Source organism: Dunckerocampus dactyliophorus, chromosome 6 (genome assembly GCF_027744805.1).
Source record: "Dunckerocampus dactyliophorus isolate RoL2022-P2 chromosome 6, RoL_Ddac_1.1, whole genome shotgun sequence".
NCBI lineage: Eukaryota > Metazoa > Chordata > Actinopteri > Syngnathiformes > Syngnathidae > Dunckerocampus > Dunckerocampus dactyliophorus.
The window spans coordinates 23,545,139-23,566,570 of NC_072824.1; the positions used below are offsets into that span (position 1 = coordinate 23,545,139).

Here is a 21,432-nt window from a genome sequence, read left to right on the forward strand (position 1 = left end):
ATGTTGAATAAGACGGCTTTAGTTTAATAGGTGAAAGGTAAGTTCCCACCCCACCCCCTTAAAGAAAACCCAACTGCGTCTGAGGGGCGTGAAGTGACGTCACGGAGAGGGGGTTGCCCAATCAGCCCATATAAAGCGTGACCTCTACACCGGAAATTGGAAGACTTTCACTTCAAAATAAAGGCCACTTTTTGTTAACTGATGAGTTTAATTTTAACTATGTGAACAAATACAGTATTCTCGGATAAAAATGACTTAAATACTTAATAAATTATACATTAGTTACAGGCTGTACTGTGATTGCAGCCCCCCTTAAAAGTATAAATATGCTAAAGACTTACAGCGCTGTCACCGTATCTGTAGCTTTACGAATAGCATACAAGTATTACCCTTAAACCAAAACCTGGCGTGCTTTTATTCTCATGACAGAAACGCTAATTGAACGAATTGTCACATTATTGTGAAATCGCCTACAGGAAGTTGACTTGACGCCGGGTGGGGGGAAACACGATAGTGGTGGAAATAAAGTGAGCGGTGTCCTTGTGTCCAGGCACACAGCAGCGGTACTGCAAACAGCACGGTTGCTCCAACCGGTCAGAGGAGACAAAGTATTCCACAATAGCGTCGCTGTCCTTGGACAACACAACGTGCGCGTTAACCCAGTGAGTGAGTGAGTGAGTGAGTGAGTGGGTGATCCCCAGCATGTGAAGCCAGTTTCTCCTTGGATGACCTACACGCCACGGGGAGAACACCTTACCGCGGGTTTGGAGGAGCGGCTGGGACCGTGTTCACGCAGCCGGGCAACAAGTCCACTCCCGCGCACACACTTCTGGTTGACTTGTGGAGCAGCTGAGCCGGGTGACGTTTTCACCACGGTGGTGAAGTTTGAGTGGACATCTTTCCGGGGCTGGACACTTGACAGTGGTGTTGGCACATGATGTACACAATCACCAGAGGGCCCAGCAAACTGGTTACACAACGGAGGACGACAGGTGAGAGGAAGCCAGCGTCCGCGCGTGCGTGTGTTGTTACCTAAAGTATGATGATGCAATGTAACGTGGCATGATTCTACAACGTGTGCTTTAACTTGCTGTAGGTCCCACGCAACAAATCGACAGCAAATTAGCCGAGTTGAAGCTCAAGCCGACAACGTGGCTCACGTCCAAGTAAGTATTTTTTCCTTGGAGCGTGGGCCCCCATTACAGGGCACGTGCGCCATGCGACCACGTCACATTTCCGTGGCATTCGTGGTCGAGTCTCACCTGAGTGGTCAAACGGTGGTGGTTCACGGTCTGTACCGGCAGTCGTTCACCCGGGACCTGTTGTACCTGGCTAGAACAATATCTTTGTTTGCCTCCTTTAAGTGTTGCTGGGATAAACCAATCCTCTAGCCATGGACACTAAGTGTTCACAGACTAATCCAAACTTTAGTTTTGAAAGAGAAAACAACCTTGTATAATATCGAAAAACCTATTTTTAACCTATACATACTGTAACTTTCTCCAACACTGCCACAGCCTAATAAATCCACCAAATAGAAGACAAACCGCCATGTTTTTTAACTTGAACACACAAATCTATACCTTTGCCACTTGAAACACGTTCAATCCCAGGAGACATCTCACCTCACATCTCAGCCTGTTCACTAGATTTGACACGAGTCGCGTTTTTGAAAAAGACTATCTAGACGGGACTGATTAATTGTAAAATATAGATAAGTTGACAACGCCGATCCCTCCTGCTGCATCTTCTTATTCTCTGGTGGACCAGGTGCGTATGAGGTGTGTTTACACACACAGACAGTCCCACAGTAATGTGTTTATGAGGGTGAGCAGGTAGTGCCAAGTGTATTTGTTGTGATATTGACAAAAGTCTCACCCCACAGTACTCCACCCCCGAAGATCGTGTTCAACCGCCTCAATGGGAAGCGTTACCACGGTGCATCCATGCAGAATGTCGACAGCCCAGCAGAGGGATTCACACCTGCACACGAGGAGAACGTCAAATTTGTTTATGAAGGTAAGACCAGAGGCCTGTACTGCGAAAGTGGCTCAACATACCCGGACTTTGTGCTCATGATGCAGCTCCAGAAAACCTAAATTCTCCAAACAAAGCTCAACGGTCCTGCGACGGTGGTTATCAACTAACTGTGCAAAGTCCGGTTCTTTGCTTTTTGCACAGTGCGCCTTCAACATAAAAAGAGGGCGTTTGACGTCATATTCTTGTACTTCTGCGCGAGAAGAGGAGCGAGTAATTATTATGGAGCATTTAGTGTTAATATCACTGCTAAACACAACACTGTTTAGAGCGAGGGAGGCAGAAAATGCTGAGCGTGTAAATGCGTAACACTGATTATACTATACTTTCAGACATTTTTGCAACATTTACATATTAACACTCACCCCTTTTTGAAAAATAAACTGGAGCAACAACTCATCTTTGAAATATGTCTATAATTTGAATATTTTACTGCTATATATTTCACATGCTGTACCTCATGGTGAGCATTGGATGGCAGTGTTGACGTGTATTGTGACCAGTTATTTCTTTGTGACAAGTTTTTGTTCGGATAAAGAAGTGATTTGTTCCAGTTGATTGATGCCTCAGAGTGCTTATTCCTCCAGCAAATATTGTAATATAAGAAGACCAAGAGGCTGAGTACTCAGGCAAAGACTGCTGTGACATATACATCTGCTAACATTGGTTAATATAATATTTCACATTGCATTTTTATTCCTGACGCTCGGCTCAAAAAGCAAGCAAATTCCCTCTCCTGAAAACCTATATCTCTTACAGAGAATTTCATCAGGGAATGCTAGTGGATCAGTGTGATCTTGGAAAAAGTAGTTGTTTCCCGCTCCGGGTTCTCAGTAAATGTTGATGCCATCTCTGAATGAGTTAGACAGTGAAACAGCGGCACTTTTGTAGCCGAATTTAAGATGAAAGTCTGGACATAAACTGGTCGGGACTAGGTTAGCAATCTTCGGGAGGAGCCAGTTAAGGTGGCTCGGGCATCTAGTCCAGTTACTTCCTGGGCCTCTCCCTGGTGAGGTGTTCCGGGCATTCCCAACTGGGAGAAGGCCCCAGGGCAGACCTAGGACACGCTGTAGGGATTATGTCTCACAGCTGGCCTGGGAACACATTGGTGTCCTCCCGGTGGAACTGGACGGGGTGGCCAGGGACAGGGAAGTCTGGACTTTCTAAGACTGCTGCCCCTGTGACCCGGACCCGGATAAGCGGAAGAAGATGAATGGATGGATGGCATCTTCATAGTACAGGCAAGCCTGACTGTAGACTCAACAGACCTCGCTAACCCACTAAACTCGCTTCGCAGTACACTCATCTGGTGCTTTTGAATCATTTGCCGCATAAGAGGGCTATCGTGCACAATTTCGTGCACAGTTTTCAACCGCTCCTATTCAGACTTCGTTGTTGTCTATGTTCTGTCTCTTGTTGAATCCGTTTCCACAATGAGGCAGTGAAAGTAGTTAATTCATGACGTGTTCACAAGAAAGTTGAGCCAAAGGCGGAGCACATTAAAGCAATGCCGAGAGCCACAATAAATATAATGATATAAATGTCTCAGAAGAGATAAGATTCAGTGCATGTTTACTCTCCTGCGCTGGCACACAACAAGGTACAGTTCATGTATAATCCTGATAAAAAGGCTGCTCATTAAGCCAACTTGTTCACTCATACTTTGCTAGGTAGGAGTTCAAAGTGTTTGCCAAAAAGCGCACCTAAAATTTAAATGGTAACTTATTAGAGATATACTTGTACAAAGACCGGTGTTGATCACAAATGAAACTGCAGCTACATATTAACACTGGTTATGCTGCAGGAATATTTCTAGAGCTTAAATGTGTTTATTATTAAAGCTTAACCCACATGCCCTGCAAGTCACAGCCATGTGGAAATGAGTAACTCTGAGGATGTTTGTGTGCGTCAAGTTGTTTGTATAGACACTGCTGGGACCAGCCTCAAGCAGCTTGCGGCACAGACTTTTGATTCAATATTTTCAGCCCTCCCAAAAACAGTTTCTTATTGTGGTTGCTACATTTAATCATACTGCCCTGGTGTTTCTGCCCTCTAGTTTATAATAATGGGACCAACATCGAAAATTCTCAGTAGGACACAGTGCAGTTCTAAATTACAACAATGGTAATGGTTTAATTTATTTTGAAGATGCATACATACATTGGAGTACATTGCATATTATTATTTCTAATATTGGTTATAATTTAGCTTTGTTCAGTATTTAAGTATTTCACTTTGTTTATTTTTAATGTGGGATTTCCAGATCATTTTGTCATCTATAACACCTAGAAATTCATTTTCATTCACCATGTCAATGTCTAATATATTAAATGAATACCACATCAAAACTGAGCATTATTATATCTGTAAGGGCACCCTGTGTCAAGTTCTTTTGAAAGGCTGAGAAGATCGTTGAGGACTTAGATTTTCTTGAATTTTATTTCACACTTAAACTATTTACAGGTTTGTCAGGTTAGGTTGATAAGTGGTCTCTCCCGTCTTCTCTCGTTACAATCTTTAAGTAGTGGTGTCAGTTCATTGTCCATCAAATTGACCAATTATTTGCTCTGTACAACCACCTATAATGCACGTCACAACTATGTCACATAGGTATCAAACAAGTCAATTTTGCATCACATTTGTATCAGAGGTTTGGAAGAATTGCATTTGTAGCATCATAATTGTCATACTCTTTGAATACACGTACAGTGATGTACAGTCATGTTATGCTTATTTTGTTACTGTATGTTATGCTTATTGTTAGTAATAGTGCACAGGGTATTCAGCGAATACCTTGTGCACTATTACTAACTGGTTGTTGGTTGTGGTTCCCTTACAACTAAAATAGCCCTTAGCTGAAGGTTGAACTCTTCCACACAGCCAAAACCTTGATTCTTATCCAAGTGTGAAAGTCTATTCCCAGCTGACAACTGTAGTCACATGTGAGCCAGACCATAATAAGTAAACTGTAAACTTTCCCTCAGCGTGGCAGGAGGTGGAGCAGAAGCTGGGAGATGGAGACGTTGGGGAATCGATGGCCAGCCAAGGACCCATCCAGTACACTGAGAAGACTCCCAGTACTGCCATGAAGAGTAAGTACCTGTTTTAATTCACTCCAATAGATAGGCTTTTGTGCTTGTTCTCTATTCTTAAATGGGCAACTTTCCTAGATTGTGATGTATCAAGAGTTTGTGTTAATCGGATCTTCCATCCATCCATTAACTCTTAAATGAGTCACACTATACACAGAATGCATAAAATACTGTAACAAATACATTAAATGAAACAGTAATTTTAGAAAAGTAAAACAACTCCTTACCTTACTTTGTGGCTTATTAGGAGGAGTGTTCACCGACCAAAATACTTTTTCATTCATTTATGGGAGCACAAAACCCCCAAACCTGAAACGGCGCAACCCGAGGACCACCTGTACTGGATTATGACCTTTCACTGTATTGATCTCAATTTATTGGATGGTGACAACAAAGGTGCTTATTTAAACATTAGAACCTCAGCCATTATTTGCCAGATATTCACAAACAATAGGGTTCTTGTGATAATGTAGATTTTAAATTGTGGCTGAAGACAAACATACAGATTTGCGCCCGCTATCTGATGCCATAGCATTCTTCGACATGGAGAAACATGAGGTTGGTTGCAAAATGCAACCTTAGTGCTGACGTAAATGAAGGCTAAGGCTATGAACACAGGCTGCAAAGTCACTGAAACACTGAAATTACTTCTTAGCAATTGAGTGACTTATTGTTTCTCCCAATGCAAGGGGTTTGCTGCGCCTCATGTCGCGTTGACATGCACAAGGCAGCCTGCGATGCTTTTATATATGGGGAGAATTTGACTGTAGAAGTAGAGTCCTAACATTCATATAGTAAAGGAATATATCACCTTGTGTTGGTTTCCTCACAGACTTTGTCCCCATCGACTTGGAGGAGTGGTGGGCTCAGCGCTTCCTTGCAAATATTGCAGGCCTGTCGTGACTGCTTTGAGACAAGACGGGAAACAATGTCTCTATGCTCCACCAGCGTAGGAACCACAAGGGTCAAGAAGGGGCTCCAGGATGCTCCGTGTGAAGAATCATCTGCCCTTTGGAACTTGATCTGATGCCTGGAGCTTTATGCTGCTTTAGGGAATACTGAGCGCACAAAAAAAAAGCCCTGATAATGTGTTGCTGCAAAAGGCTCCTCTCTTTACTTGAATAACACATTTGATTGAAATTATTTTTCCTTGTTGAAGAGCTTCCCTTGTTCCTCAAGTGTGCTTCACTGTGTGTACTCTGGCTCATCTTTGGATATGAATCTACTGAAGAGCAAAAATAAAATGTTTTTCAGAACGCTGGCATGTTTGCATTGCAACAGAAAGTCATTATTCAACCCCCATTGTAAATACTATTGCTTTGCAAAGCTTAGAGTTTCAAAAGTTTTCAATGAACCAGCAAAACAAAAACAATGTAAACTGCTTAATACTTTAATATTACAAACGGTCGCTTAAGTTTATACATTTTGAAAGTAATTTACAATGGGAGTTCACTAATTTCAAGTGCAACTGTATATATTGTATGTTCATGTCTTCATTCTTGCCAAGTGTGATGCCAAAATAGAAATGGCAAATCGAGAATAATTCGGCCAGGACCAAACAATCCTAATTAGTATCAGCAGTACAGCTATACTTACCTCCTGTATACTATATGCCTGAATGTTGCCTTCAGAATTCCTGCGTTACTCACTTAAAATTAAAGAAAATGTTACAATGTGCAACCTCACAATGTAAATATATCTGCACATTTCATCTGGACATTTTAACGCCTTTGCCGGTGTCCCAGCGCACCACTAAGTTAGGTGAAACTGGTTAGTTTTTACATTCAGCCTCAAGCATGTTCCTAACAAAGGTACAATTACTGTTTTGACAAATTCATGCAAAACATTTATTTTTAGTGAAAGCACGTTTTAAAATCTAACATTAGAATACTTAAAATACAAAAAACCTGTCCTGAAGAAACATGCTTAAGTAGTAAAAACTGTTCCATTAGAAACCAAAACATAGTCCTTAAAAACATCTTTTCATTTTTCATATGGCTTCCTCCCTACCTGTTTTCATTCTTAACATCACAGTTTTGGAGGTTGTGCTGGAGCACCTCTTTTCCCTGCTGCCTTTGCCTTTTTGCCTGTTTTCCTGACTCGCCTGCGAGAGGGTGCGGGCTGTCCTGGTTTAGCCGTGGTGAAGGTGATGCACTGGGTGTCCAGATAGTCCACCAGCTTGGCAGCTCCTAAGCGAATCCCTGCTGCTTTCAGACGCTCCTGGAGCTGAGACAGGACCAGAGGCTGATACTGAAGAATCTGATTGTACAAGTCAGAGTCGGACAGGATGAATGAGCGCACGGCCTGCAAGCGATCTTGGAGGCGTGTGGCTGCCTGGGAAGCTGAGATACCACCGTCGCTGTCAGAATCACCACCAGAGGAAGGACACAGCTCTGGGTTGGGCCTGCATGGAAAGGGGGGGGAAGTAGTTTTAAATAGGTTGTTTTTTGTTTTTTACTGCTCCTCTTTTGCGTCATCGTGGGATGGCAAAAAAATTGTGACTTAAAACAAAAAGTGAAAATACATTTTCTTCATGCAAATCCTTATTAAAAATATTAATTCGTCCATTCAGAAAGTTTTGTGGGAATCAGTAACTCAACTAACAAATATCTCTTATCTTTGCACCTGGTGGAATAAAGCTCAGTTTTGTTTGACACAGAACAACAAATCACACCAGCCAACCTTGAAGAAATGTAAAAAAGCGAAAAAAAATAAACCCGTTATATACTTTATATTCAAAGACATGTTTATTATTATTAGTTATTAATAACATTTCAGCTTTTTCTCGCTATATTATGCCTTTTGCTGTATTTTGTCCACTCTGTGAGCAACCACAACTTTTTGCTTCGTAGCTTCCTTCATCGTGAGCGAGTGAATGGTAAAGAGAGAAGGGAGTGTTGCTGCAGCTGGAACTAATCAATGCATTACGACAGTCATTTTTATTGCAAATGTTGACCCGAAATTCGAGAAGACGTTCGCGGAAGTGGGCTGTATATACACACGGGAAATAATGTTGTACAAGCCAACCAATGACAGCCTTTATGGTCTGCAGGGTTATACATTTTTTGGAAGTGCACGTCACATTAAGCAAGAGAGATTGCTGTGGAAAGCAGGAGTCGGTGTTATGTACACTGCTTTCTTGACACAGGCATTATGCAAGTTTCACAGACTGACCTAAAAACTTAAACCAGTAAAATGCACAACATGTGTACCTGGAGCGAAGCGTACAAGCGTATTCAAGGGCCAAAATGTGTGCAGAGTACAAAAAATGCGTACACATTTTCAGGTTAGCAATACGTTTGTTATTGTAGTTGTAGTGAAGGCAACAATAAACACATTGTTGTAACTCAACAAGGTGATGTGAGTGGTTTTACATGTTGCATACACTTTATACCTCTCAGATTCTTCGCTTGCAGTAGTTGAAGAGGCGTTGGAGTCTTGAGAGTTAGACAGCGGCTCCGTGTCCGCCTCTTCCCCTTTATCATGTTTCCCCGGAGATATGGCAGCAGGCACTCTGGGCTCCTTAAACTGGACTCTGTGGCAAGAAGAGCAGCCAGCGGCCGACGGCTTGGAGGGAGGGAGCTTTGTCTGGGCTTCGTCTTCATCTTCAGAGCTGAGCAGCTGGTGGGTGTACTGGTGAATCTCCTTCAGCTTGAGGATCATCTGCCGCTTTGGTAAGGCACGGACACCAAACCTGCATAGATGAGGAAAGTGGGATCTGTAAAGCCTCTGCTGCTACCCAAAGCATGGGGGTGCCAAAATGTAGTACAGTACCGATAAATATTTTGGTACCCTCTACAACTTTGATGGAACTGTGCATCCCAATGGCTGGGGCGCAATCTCACCTGTGGCTCCACTTTGGTTAGGGTCGACTCTGATCAACAGTTTCACTTTCCTTATCTTTGAACCAATTTCAAATGTTTGGTTAATAATTTTTCCCCGTGTCGCTGGTCAGCGTGAAAAGCACAGACCACCCCTGAATTAATGGTGGAAGTGTGAAAACGTGACAAACGGACTAACCTGTTGAGTTTGTTCTTGAGTTCGGGAGTATCCATATCAGAGTAGTTAGGCATGGGAGTGATGGGCTCCAGAGTGTGATGCCTTTTATTGTCAGAAGATGCTATAAAAGTTACAGAAGAAAAAATGCATTACATCGTTCCATCAATGCAACAGCTGAATCTTTGGTGCATTTATAATTGTTGTTTGTCAAAATCAGATCTGGTTTACTTTTTGTACTTTTTGCTGCTGTTCAAAAGTACTTACATGGCGTTTTGAGCTGGGCAGGAGGCTTCAGCCTCTGAGACAGAGGAAGAATCTCCTCTTCGTCCTCCCCCCAGCTGTCCCATATGTTTGCAACCAGGACGCTGTCAGTCATCTCTGTCAGGTTACGAGTGGTGGGATGAGGTGGCGATGGCATGAAAGTGAGAGAATTTTTACTGGTAGATGGAAGCAGAGTAAGGATTTTGGGTGGACTGCAGCTACTCGTAAACGAGGCTGACCCGTTTACACGTCTTTCCCCAGGGTTCTGCTCTTGTCGGCTGGATCCTCCACTGTCATCCAGCCTCAAACTAAAGCAGCCTGGGTTCCCCGCTACGTCATCACAAGCGTCGAAGCCCCACGAGTCGTTGAAAGCAATTGGTGGCTCGTCCATGGGCATGAAGCTCTGCTCAAAACAAGACTGTTCGGCATCTGGCAGTCCAGTTTCACCTCTTGCTTCTACTTGCTCTCCCTCATTTTTGCTTCTCCTATCCAACTCTGCCTCTAATTTTTCTTCTTCACTTGTCATTCTACTCCTTGTCAGCTTACTGATTGGCCCAGCAGGACTTTCACTGGAGGGTTTACTGCGTTTCTGAACACTTGTGTGAGACGTACAAGAGGGTGGGTCAGAAGGGTCAGAAAAAGGGGAGAAATGCAAGCTCCCAAACTCCATCTTCTCGGGACTTTCAAAGGCTGACCCATGACCTTCTTCACTGAGGGACCTCTGGACATCAGGGGCTGTGCAGAGCAGCGAGGTGTCAGGCCTGACATGGTGCTGGAGCACGTCCGCGTGCAGAGGGGTGCTGCTGTAAGGCTTATTGCGGAGTAGGAGAGATGTCTCCTGCTTTGAGGAACTGTGATGATGAGAAAGGGTTGAGAGGTGCAAGGGTTTTGGGTTTGTAAACATTGGAGAGTCCACTTCTGGATTGTCCAGTTTCAACATGGCATCACTACCTCCCATTCGGCCAACATGCGTTGAAACACTCTTGGGTGCCTGAGGTCTGTTATTGAATGTTGATGACATTGAACTGTCATCTTTAGGGAACAGCTGTGTCCTACATATGCTGCTTTTGGTCTGAGTGGAACTGTCTCTGCTTGTTCTTGTGGGACTGCTGCAGACTGGCGTAGAAGGGATGAGCCAGGAAACCTCTGGAGAACAATCTACATTCATCTGTTCACTACCTAGAATGGGTTGATTAGGAGATGGTTCATGCTTCTCCTCTGAGGACACGCTAGGTTTTAAGTGAGTGTAGCTCTGCTTGCTTTCGGGACTGACCTTAGCCGCAGCGACCTCCATTTCCTCACTTGAGTCTGACAAAACTATCAGCTCTGGTTCTTTTTTGTGTCGTGAATTAGAAATCAGTGGGACGTGACTTTTTGGCTTTAAACATAACCAGTCTTTTTGAACAGCTGTTTCCTTGACACCAGGACTGCTGCAGTTACCTTCCTGATCTGGAGATACACCCGGGACAGGCAAGTTGGATGTATTGGGGGAAAGGTCACTGCCCACACTTGCTGAGGACTGAAGCAATGCTCTAGCAGACAGCTTTGATGAAGAAGAAGCATGAGGTGAAACGTTTTTCTGCCATTTAGAGATACTAGAGGAAGGATGGCAGAAGGAGGGTTCCTCCTCTTTGTAGACACCTTCAGTATCTGAGAAGAGGCGATTATAGCTGCTCTCCAAGCTATGATCTAGATGAGAGTCAAATTTCTGTGGGATTTTTTCACTATATTCTGCAGAAGTCCTTCTAGGTTCAGTCTGTTTGCTGAACACTCCTCCATCATCTCTCTCACTCTCTTCCATGCGCTCCTTCTCCTCATCCCTATTTCTCTGTGTGGCAGCAAACTCATAAATCTCATCCAGCTCTTCCTGATTCACTTGCTCGTCATGGATCTCTCGGTCGCTTAATGTGGCGTCAACAGCCTTTTCGAGACCGCTCTCGTCACCCCCATCTCCGTCCGCATCGTCATCATGGCTCCACATGGAGTTGAAGAGCGCCGTTAAGTCCTTGTCTGTACGGCTGCTGAGAGGCTCCACGTGGTTGGTGGAATCTCCGTCATCATACTCAGCTGAGGCATCCTCTGCGGTAAATTCACACAGCTGCTGCAGCTCTTGTAAATCAAACCTTAAAACAGGAGGAGAGAAGTTGGTTGGAGCAGCATATTATTATTATTATCCTCCATACTGACCTGGATGCCAACTCCAGTACATGAGGCTGCAAAGATGATGGAAGGGAAAACCGGGCCGTGTAGAGGTACTGCAGCAGAACCAGCACCGCCTGTCCGGGCATATCACTGATCAACACCCTCTGAGCTGCAGGCATTCCCTCCTCTTGCACCCCAAACCCACTTTCATGCACCTGGAAGTAAGAACATCACCTCAAAATGACAGAACACTTTACAGCAATTATGAGTGCATGTTAAAGCTGTAGTCTGTTGTAATACGGTATGCAAAATGTTACCATTTGTGCCAGGAGGGGGCAGCGTGCATACACCATGAAGGAATGCGCAAAGAACACTTCCCCACTGTCCACCTGGAGTTGCAAGTCACTGAGCTGAGGGTTGTTAACCATGCTGCTAAGGTTTGATACCAATGTGGATAGTGGCACCTGAAGTAAAATGAAATGGGCGCGTCAGTTAGTCCAATAGGAAGAATTGCATTAATTTTGTAATATCCAAACTTTGGAGAACGGTCTTACGGATAGCTGGTTGATACACTCTTTAGCTGCTCCAGGCTGACATAATGACTTTCCTGCTTGGTCCTGGAGGTCATGTGAGGGGGTGTGTTCTGTTTCAGGAAAAAAGCCACTCACACAGAGGTCAGCCTTCTCATCTATAAGGAAGCCACTCACTTGGAGGTTTGTCGTCGAACTGTCTGTTGGAACATGAATGGCGACAACTTATGACAGGTAAAAGTGAGTATAAATTGTACATGCATATACGGTGGAACCTTGGTTAGCGCTATTAATTCATTCAATCCCAGCCATTTTTCAAAAGACAACCCCTTCAGTACCGTCCATTTTAGAGGATTTTGACCAATTTTTCAGGGCACACAGAATATTGTGTTCTATGGCTACATACACATGGAACCTACCAAAAGAAAGATTACACTCTTGTCTTTCATCAGAAAAAAAAAAGTTTGTTTCTACCTTTTTCCGTTCTTTAGTAATCAGCAGTAGAACATAGGTAAGTTTCAGGAAAATATCAGTTCCCAACAAAAGGGAAAAACACACAAAATTTGCAAAAAAAAATACATTTCAATCATAGCTTTCACTTTGACGTAAATTTTTTGCTTTTGTGACACCTGAAATATCTAAACAACTATACCACAACATAAACAACACAAAAAAGGTTGTTTTACATCAAAATAACAATTTATTTACAAATATAATATCATGAACTATTTTCAATTTTCACATTTAGAACTAAACTGCGTGTGCACGCGTGTGCGTGCATGCGTTAAAATTTCCCTACAATGCGTAGCCTTCTGCAGGCTACACTCCTCCATGCTCTTCCACTTCCTCCTTGCTGTTAATACTTGCCACGCCGGCCTCTTATCAAATGCACTTCTTTGTTTTTATGGCTCAAAACTGCTTTAACAATGACATCTATTAGTGTGCACTTGTGTCACTACCTCTTTTTGCCTCTTGCGCAAAAAAACCCCGTAAAAGACTTATTTATGTCTTTGGGATCGGGCATTTTAAAAATCATAAATAGGTATAAAAAACATATAAATACGTCTTTGGTATTGAATGAGTTAATATTCTAAAATACAGCATGACAAACTATATTTGTTTTTACCTTTACCAGGACAAGGAGCAGTGTGGTGGTAATGGGCATGAGCTGTGATATCATCAGCCAGCTCCACCAGGTCTTTCAGGGCCTGGCTGCTCGCTGGAAGCTGCCCAGTGGCCTGAGTGGATGCAACTGAGGAGCAGGCGGCTGTATGGGAGGATAACAGGGTGGAAGCTTTGGCGATGGTAGGACCTTCATCCACAGGTTGGAGAGAAGAACTAGGCTTGTCGTCGGTGTGGAAGGAAGAAGAGAGAGTCTACAAAGAAAAGGTATAAATCAAATGAAAATTGATGTAACTAAAAAAACCCTTATTTTATAGATAAACAACAACATAAAAGGGACTCTATAACTCTACACAGTGGATCCCTGCACAGTCCATCTCCACAGATTTTTGAACAAAAAATAAAATGTTTTAGTTGTTGGAAAAGACGTCCATTTATGCTTTTGTGCTGCGAAAACACATCTCATTCAGCATAAAATACACAGCAAACATGTACAACATAACAATGTAATGTACGTGTTAGATGGAGGCGCCCTGTGTGGCTGCAGAAGCATCATTTTGGACTTTGTTGGAATCCTCAAAACTCGCAGCGAGGTGAACAGAAGTTACTATATGGTCGTTACAGCCAACCAGTGGGGATTATGTAGGCGTGGCATTGGAGGAACGCTTACATTATCTTTGACTGCTATCTCAGATGAGCCACAGCGTAGCACTGCTAGCCTCAAGACCAGGATAAAGGCTAGACCGTGACTCAGATTGCATCTGTTTCTCTTTCATTATCATTCGTTAGCCGTGAGTAACCTTTGCATTTTACAATTGAAAATGTTTTTAATAAGTGTGTGATGCATATTACAGGGCTTACCGTAAAAAAAATGTCAATTATTTGCAGTTTTTTGCCATTCACTGGGGGTAATACCGGGGATCTACAGTAAACCAAATGTATACAATATGTAAAAGATTAAAATATACTACAGGTGCATTTCTGATATACATCGTAGATGAGCAAATATAAAACGTATCATAATCTTCCATGTTAATGAAATGGCATATTGTAAAACCAATAGCATAGCCTAGTCCACTTTAATTTGATAGATATAACACATGAGCCTTTTCAAATATTCATCATCTCACCTGTGGTGATTCCCAAGGTGTGATGAAGTCTTTTAGCTCTGGGACGAAGAAGTCCAAGAAACTGGTGGTATCTCTGTTTAGCAGTGCACTTTTTTGCCATAGGGGGGCAGCACCATTCAAGACAGACAATGCGCTGGGACGGCGGGTAGGAGTAGGTGGAGATGGAGCTCGACTGCGCAGGAGGAGAGCAGAAACACGTTCCTGCAGCCTCGTCAGGGCCGCATCAGCATCCTGGATGAGGAGGATAGGAGGCGGACGAGGGACTGCGCCCTTCTTTCTCTTCCCACGCCCCTTACCTGCAAGATGAGGAAGGGAATTCCTATGAGGCTGCACACTATCAGAATGCAAAAACAATCTTCCTTCTCCAATCCAAGATGACATCACTGTTTTCTGATTTCCCACACTTTGTGCCATGTGGTAGTGCTGGTTCATGTCCTAAAGACAGCAGCTGACTGCTTAAGGTTGTGCCAAGAGTAACACACGGACTCAACAAACATGGGCGCTGGATCACAAAAAAAAAGGTTTTAACTTCCTCTACAGATAAGGCTATTTAATTTAAATACATACGCTAATTTGTATCAACTTAGTACTGAATATGCTGATGTTTTATCGTTGAAATCATGGTTTCCCTAACTTTATCAGCTCGAGACTCAAATTAGAAGTTTGGTCTCACCTCAGGACACAAATTTACAAAAATACATGTTTTGAAAGAGAGAAGAAAATGTCTCAAACTTTCATTGAATTGCCAAACATCTAGTCTTGAACTGATATACTAGGTTCCCAGAGTGGGGCACGCATACCCCAAGGGGTACGTCCATTGTCATAGGGGTAGGTGACTAAAAATTAAAAAAAACAGTCAGCACTTAACACTCACAATTAACAGTGCGCCTGAACGCCTCACAGCGCAGAGTGCACAGACCAAAAAAGAAAAAAGGAGACCGAGCATGAAGTTCTTCATTTCTCTGTGTGTGTTATATGAATAAGTCAGTAAGTTTGATGATGATGTTGTGCATTAAGAGTGCTTAATCTTGAAGATTTAATTTATATTGGTGTTTAAATCCTCGCACTGTGAAAACCTGGAGGGGCCGGGGGTAGAACTTGGCTGTGAAAGTTCAATAATAAGGTTGCTTTAATCCAGGGGTCGGCAACCTTTACCATCAAAAGAGCCATTTTGCCTCCCCTTTCAGTAGAAAAAAAAGGTCTATAGGTGTGTAGGCCTACTCTGAAACCATTTCAACACTTTACTTTGTAAGTCTTACTGAGTGGTTCCCATATTTGTGTAAAATTCAAACAAAATGTAGACAAAAAGTCCAGAGTTCACATATCTGCATACCTGCGCTAAATTGTCATCTATTGGTCCTGTCCTTGACTGTCTTTGCAAAGAGAGGCATTCTTAAATAATTTCCTGTTTTTTTTAATTATTATTGGGAGATGCGCTGATATTTTTATGAACGATTCTTTCATGTATTCTCCATCTGTGAATGGCTTCCCATATCATATGCAGCCCAGTGGCGATTTTCTCACAAAATCTGGTGACTTTCCAAACCCTCTTGGTGACTTATTTTCTCAAAAATAAGCGACTGGCGACAGACGCAAAGGCTTCTCCTGACGTGTCTGGAAGATTTTTCTGGTATTTGGAGACTTAAACCGAAAGCACATATTGTTCTGCACGGTGACTGCACAGCCAGCTGCAGCAGCACACTATGTGCCTCTCTGGAGTCACCACCTCGGCGATTAGCGTGTCACGGGCTCCGAGCACGTTGGTTATAAAACATATGTCTATGCTCTTCTTAAATTGGTTTATTTTACTGCGTCGTAACTTGCTTCAGACTAAACTCCCTCACCTTTTTTCTCTCCTGCGCAGTTAGACTCACCGCATACACTAGCCAAGGTCCCCCTCTCTTGTGCATCCAATCAGCAGTCAGAATGCAGTCTAGATGCGTTCACGGACTTGCGGTGCGTCGGATATTTCATATTCTTTTCGAAAATGGACATATACCTTACTTCGGTGTTGAAAAAAAATCACTGCGAAGGGAGCCGCATCAAGGAGGCTGAAGAGCCGCATGCGGCTCCGCCCATGCTTTAATCAAATTAATACTGTTAAGACTGAAAAGAAAAAACAGCGCCCTGTATCCCATAAATCTTCCTTTTGTTCCCCTGTCATTATTTAAAAAAAAAACTTTGCCAAGAAAAAAAAAACTGTACAAAATGTTTTTTAATATATTTAAAGATGATGTCTGCTTTGGTTGGGGGCGCTAACTTTAGAATGTGCTCCAAAGCATTACATCCTGCCCACTTCCTGGCAGGAACATTAGTTTGTTGTCAGCAATTTGGCTAAGTTTAGCTACTGACGATAGTATAATTTGGAGTCAAAGAGGGACAGCACCTCTTTAACTTTCTACTCTGATCATCGGCAACTGAACAAAAATGGCCTGCAAAATCCTAAATTAGGGAAACTTCATTAAATCAACCTAATCCTGTGAGACAAAGAACATGACTTTATGTTGTTACCTGCACCTGACCTCCACTTTAACGCAGGACTCATGGACGAATGAGAAGCTGTCTGTGTGTGGGACGTACTCTGCTGCTCTTTATGCTGTTCCAACAGGGACGAGGACAGAGCCAGGGCCACCATGGTGTCCTCATCCAGGGGTTCACTCTTTTTTTTGGGCTTCTTTTTTGCTGGTACTCCTGATTTAGTTGTGCCTTTCCTTTTTGCTCCTCCGGTCTGTAAGCTGAATGTAAGAAAAATCATTATGTTCTGTAACACAATATGTCTGGAAAGACAAAAAAAAGCTTCGAATGAGATAGATTCAGCCTGACATTCATCTCAAGGAGGGAAGAACATTGCTTTATCGTGGATATGTTGAAATGCATCACTTTTACAGAAAAAAATGTGGAAAAAATACCTGTAAAATCATCAGTTACAAGGCTGGCTAGTTGTGTTTGTGTACTGCTTTTGGATGGATGAAGTGATTTGAAAAGGTATTACTGTATTACTGTATACTGTACTGTATAAGGTGACACTGCAACAGCAATGCACATCATCAAAATTGTACTGTTTTTAGTATTTTCTGTGGTACTACTATTTACATTACAAAGTCATATTGCACTCCTGGTCAAAATTTTAAGGCCAGTTGAAAATGTGCAAGAATTTACATTTTGCAGCGTTGGATCTGATGGAGGTTTTCAGGTGAGCTTCAAAATGCAAAAAGAATACATTTATTGCAAACAAGTATTAAAGTGAAACAGGATGTTCATCAGCTGATCAAAGGTTTAAGACCATAGCTTAAAAAAAAAAAAAAACACCATTAAAAATAGAAATAATTTTTTTTGCGCAATTCTTCTTAATCATCACCTCAAAAATTGGGTTGGGCATGCTTGATGCGAGTGTTTCAAGGAAGCTAGTGGGAATGTTGCTGCAGGTGGTGAAGATGGCTTCACAGAGAGCAACCACGGTCTAGGACTGATGTCCATTCGTGTAAATTTCCCTTGCCGTCCATCCACCAATGTTCTCAGTTGGATTTACCCTTCACACGTTTTGCTTTTGCTTCCATTTTTCATGAGCTGAATTCAGAGATGTGAAACTTTTTCACAAAAGGCCTATCTCTCTCAAATAGTGTTCGTGAGCATGCCTGAGAAAAGTGTATAAAGTGTGTGGTGTGTGGTGAGCCTTAAAACATACAGTATATAATAAACAAAAAAACATATCCTGTAAAAGAAAACAACATCCCGTAAACAAAAAAACATATCCTGTACACGGAAAAATGTATAATGAACGAAAAAACTGAAAAAAATCAACTTCTACTACACGGATTTCACTTAACACTGGTATTTTTTGGAACCTAACGCCCGCGTTAAATGAGGGAACACTATATGCACTATGCTGCAACATGAGGTAATGCTTGTGGATGAATGACACAATAATGGGCCTCAGGCTCTTGTCACAGTATCTCTGTGTATTCAAAATGCCATCAATACAGTAAAATGCACCTGTGCTGTGGATGGAGTGTCCCATGGTGGGAGTGGGGTAATGGTATGGTTAGGTGCGTATGTTATAGACAACACACACACACACAGGTGCATTATATTGATGGCATTTTGAAAATAGTGAGCATGTTTGGCACGCACTGGATCAGCATATACGGTATTTGAGGCAAATGGTGGTCACACCAGTTACTGACTGGTTTTCGGACTCGCCCGGACCACCCCCAATACAGTTGAACTGCACATTCTGGAGTGGCCTCCCTCGTCCTCTAGCTCAGGTATGGTGCCTTTTTTTTGGGCCTACCGCTTGACTTTTTTGTTTCATAACCCTCAGGATCTTTGAAGAAGTTTCAAATGGCTGTCATGTGTCCAACCTCAACAACAATGGTGCGCTGTGAGAGGCCTTGCTTATGCAGCTCAACAACCCGACTCCGCTCAAAAGAGAGAAGCTTTGTTTGCCTTTGCTATCAAGAGATCATGACAGTGTGAATACCTGACAGAAAATGACACTGAATCCACATTTTTGCCAAGATTTTGGCCTTTAAAGGCTGTGGTCTTAAATTTCGAATCAGCAGATGAACAGCCTATTTCATTTTAATGGTTGGTTACTTAAAATTGATTTTGACACACTTCCATGTCTTCTTTTTGCATTTCGAACCTCTACATAGAACTTTCCTTAAGACCCAGCAGTGCAAAATGTAAATGCAATTTTCTTTTGCAATTTTTCAACGGGTCTTAAAAATTTTGATCAGCAGTGTATATGGGCGTAATGACTTTTCTATATGTTGCAAAATCACTTTCTAAACACCACTGACTCATGTGTGGCATTCGATGAGCACTTTACGTGTCCAACAACTACAAAAAGCAATTGAACCATTCATTATAATTAATACAATAGTAATTAAGAGATATAAAAGTACATACTGTAACACCTCTCAAATCTAAATGTATGCCTCTCAAGTTGAATATTTGAATTACTATTATGCATGAGCTTAGGTCTGTGAGCATCAAGTGTATCACTGAGTGTTTGTGTTACAGTGTAATATTAACACTGGTTAACTTATTTTTATACTTTTTGAGAGAGTTTAAATGATACTTAAAATTGTCTGTACATTAATAAAGGTTCTTGGCCCTGGGATGCATTATTTATGTTTGCATTATTGGCTATGGGAAGAATTTAATTGAAATCCCGAAAAAGGCGGGAATTCATTCATTCAACATAAGAGATTCCACTGTTGGCCTGACATACTTCATGTTGGTAGCAGCTGCACTTTGTCTCTCCTCAGCCTGCCTCTGAAGAGCCTGCAGAAGGTCGGCAGGGCTGACTCCCATGTCTGAGGAGCAGCGCTTCAAGTGGGTGGAGCGACTGTTCTGTGACTTAAACCTCTTGCCACATATTGGACAGTCAGGGACACCAGGAGGTCGAGGATTAGAAGGGGGAGGAGGAGCAGCTATTTGGTGTTCCGTGTCATCCAAACACCTACAAACAGAATTTGCATGCACAGGAAGAACAAAAATGGTAAATACAAATTTTATCACTGAAGCATGAAGATCATCCTTCCATGAAGATCATCTTGATGTTCCAAATGAAGGGCGCTTGGCGACTTTTTGTTTGCTAATTAAACAAAAGCAAACAGAAAAAACCCTGACCTGTTGATGTGCTGCGTCCGACCCTCAGGTGTCATGTGAGACAGATCTCGGTGACAGATCTGACAGAAGAAGAGGCCTCCATCATCCAGGTCCAGTGTGTGGGCCTGTGCTGCCTCACGGTCAAGCTCCTGCTGTAGTCGCATAGCCAGAACCTCATCATTATCTACCAACCTCAGATGGAAGTCTGAAGCAGAGGACTGTGGTATATCTATTGGGCAAATACATTTTGTGTGTTTATCATTGATAATTTATAATAAATGACGACCTGAAATTACATCTTTATGATATAGCTCACCTGATTGTGGAGGATCAGGATGCCCACCTTGCTCCATCTCTACAGGCTGGCTCTTGTGCACCATCCTCGGTGGACTTGTTCTCTTGAAATGCTCCATCCTCTTGAGCACTGTCTCTTTAGCCCCCACCCACTTTTCGGTTCTTTGTCCTGAAGCTGCCATAGCATCTCCTGAATCATTCCCACCCTTTCCCACGACGACTGAACGACCACACTGTGATTCAGATGCAACACGATGAGAGACATGGCCCTCCTTGCTTCTTTTCTTGTCTCCATCGCTTGGCTGACTTGAGGGCTTTTGGTCTGATCTCCCTTGGTGTTTGGGCTCGACTTTCTTGCGGGAACGTTTCAGCAGCTTGGAGCAGAGATCAACAAAGTCTTGGTCCGAGTCGTTCATGATTATGAGCCTTTTTTGGTCACCTTGAATAGCTCATGCTATCATTAACTCTGTTGGCTGACATCCTTAATAGGTAGCCACCGTGTTGATTCAAGGGTCCACAGGCACAGTGGAACAAAACTAGCAGTATTATTGTACAATGGTGTAGATTGCATCCATTTACCATATAATGTTTTCATTTTAGGGGATATGGATTAAAAAACCGGTAGCATTTTGTGACTATGGTCTACTCTCCATCTCCCAATATGACCGTAACACAAAATAACCATAACAGTCTAGCTAGCTAGATAGATAACATACTGCACACCGTCTTCTCACCAGATTTGGAGCATCATCGTTCCACCTTATACTTATGATTTGAAAACATTACTCTGATGACCTTCTTTTCCGTATGTGTATTGTTAAAAAGACATAACACACCATGGGATTGTTTTCATTCCACAAACGGCGAACCGCTCGTTTTTAACTTCTGGTCACGTGACGGAAATAAACGCTCTCACATTTCCGGGTCGCGAGACTGAGGTCGTGTAAATAATCCACGTTTAGGGACAACTACAATTATTTACTGTTTGACGTTCCATTGTTTAAAGAACTGGGGTCATTAGTGTGTATCTGTTTTGAAGTGTTTTCCAAAACGGGTCCGTGCCGTACTTCAATACAGTATGGTGGCCGCCATGTGTCATGGCACAAATGTAAATGTGGAGCTATTGCATTGGATTGTCGCTAACATAAGATATAAATACACATCCAGCATCAGTATGTGCTGAAAAAAACGAACATTTTCTTGATGTGG

General features: G+C 42.5%; 2 protein-coding genes across 12 annotated transcripts in view; one reads left to right on the plus strand and one right to left on the minus strand.

The window, feature by feature from the left end:
• slx4 (SLX4 structure-specific endonuclease subunit homolog (S. cerevisiae)) overlaps window positions 1-21,106 on the minus strand; it is a 28,933-nt gene extending 7,827 nt beyond the window's left edge. For 3 of the 11 annotated variants that reach the window (XM_054779308.1, XM_054779303.1, XM_054779307.1), the window contains exons 1-13: window positions 20,246-21,106; window positions 19,951-20,158; window positions 19,550-19,780; window positions 16,825-17,048; window positions 14,314-14,609; window positions 13,188-13,437; window positions 12,086-12,261; window positions 11,849-11,995; window positions 11,577-11,746; window positions 9,393-11,512; window positions 9,150-9,249; window positions 8,524-8,823; window positions 1,879-7,533 (exon numbers count right to left, since the gene is read on the minus strand). In XM_054779308.1, coding sequence (XP_054635283.1) covers window positions 7,158-7,533; window positions 8,524-8,823; window positions 9,150-9,249; window positions 9,393-11,512; window positions 11,577-11,746; window positions 11,849-11,995; window positions 12,086-12,261; window positions 13,188-13,437; window positions 14,314-14,609; window positions 16,825-17,048; window positions 19,550-19,780; window positions 19,951-20,158; window positions 20,246-20,639 — 4,992 coding nt within the window. In that variant the 5' untranslated portion in view covers window positions 20,640-21,106 and the 3' untranslated portion in view covers window positions 1,879-7,157. The remainder of the gene's footprint in view (window positions 1-1,878; window positions 7,534-8,523; window positions 8,824-9,149; window positions 9,250-9,392; window positions 11,513-11,576; window positions 11,747-11,848; window positions 11,996-12,085; window positions 12,262-13,187; window positions 13,438-14,313; window positions 14,610-16,824; window positions 17,049-19,549; window positions 19,781-19,950; window positions 20,159-20,245) is intronic. The other 8 variants (XM_054779312.1, XM_054779306.1, XM_054779304.1 and 5 more) reach the window with 8 other exon arrangements.
• Window positions 501-6,391, plus strand: mcrip2 (MAPK regulated corepressor interacting protein 2). The gene is made up of 5 exons (XM_054779317.1): window positions 501-992; window positions 1,097-1,166; window positions 1,886-2,019; window positions 5,022-5,129; window positions 5,962-6,391. Exons 1-5 carry the CDS (start codon window positions 935-937, stop codon window positions 6,030-6,032), a joined length of 441 nt encoding a protein of 146 aa, XP_054635292.1. The 5' UTR covers window positions 501-934; the 3' UTR covers window positions 6,033-6,391.
• Window positions 21,107-21,432: the final 326 nt, after the last annotated feature.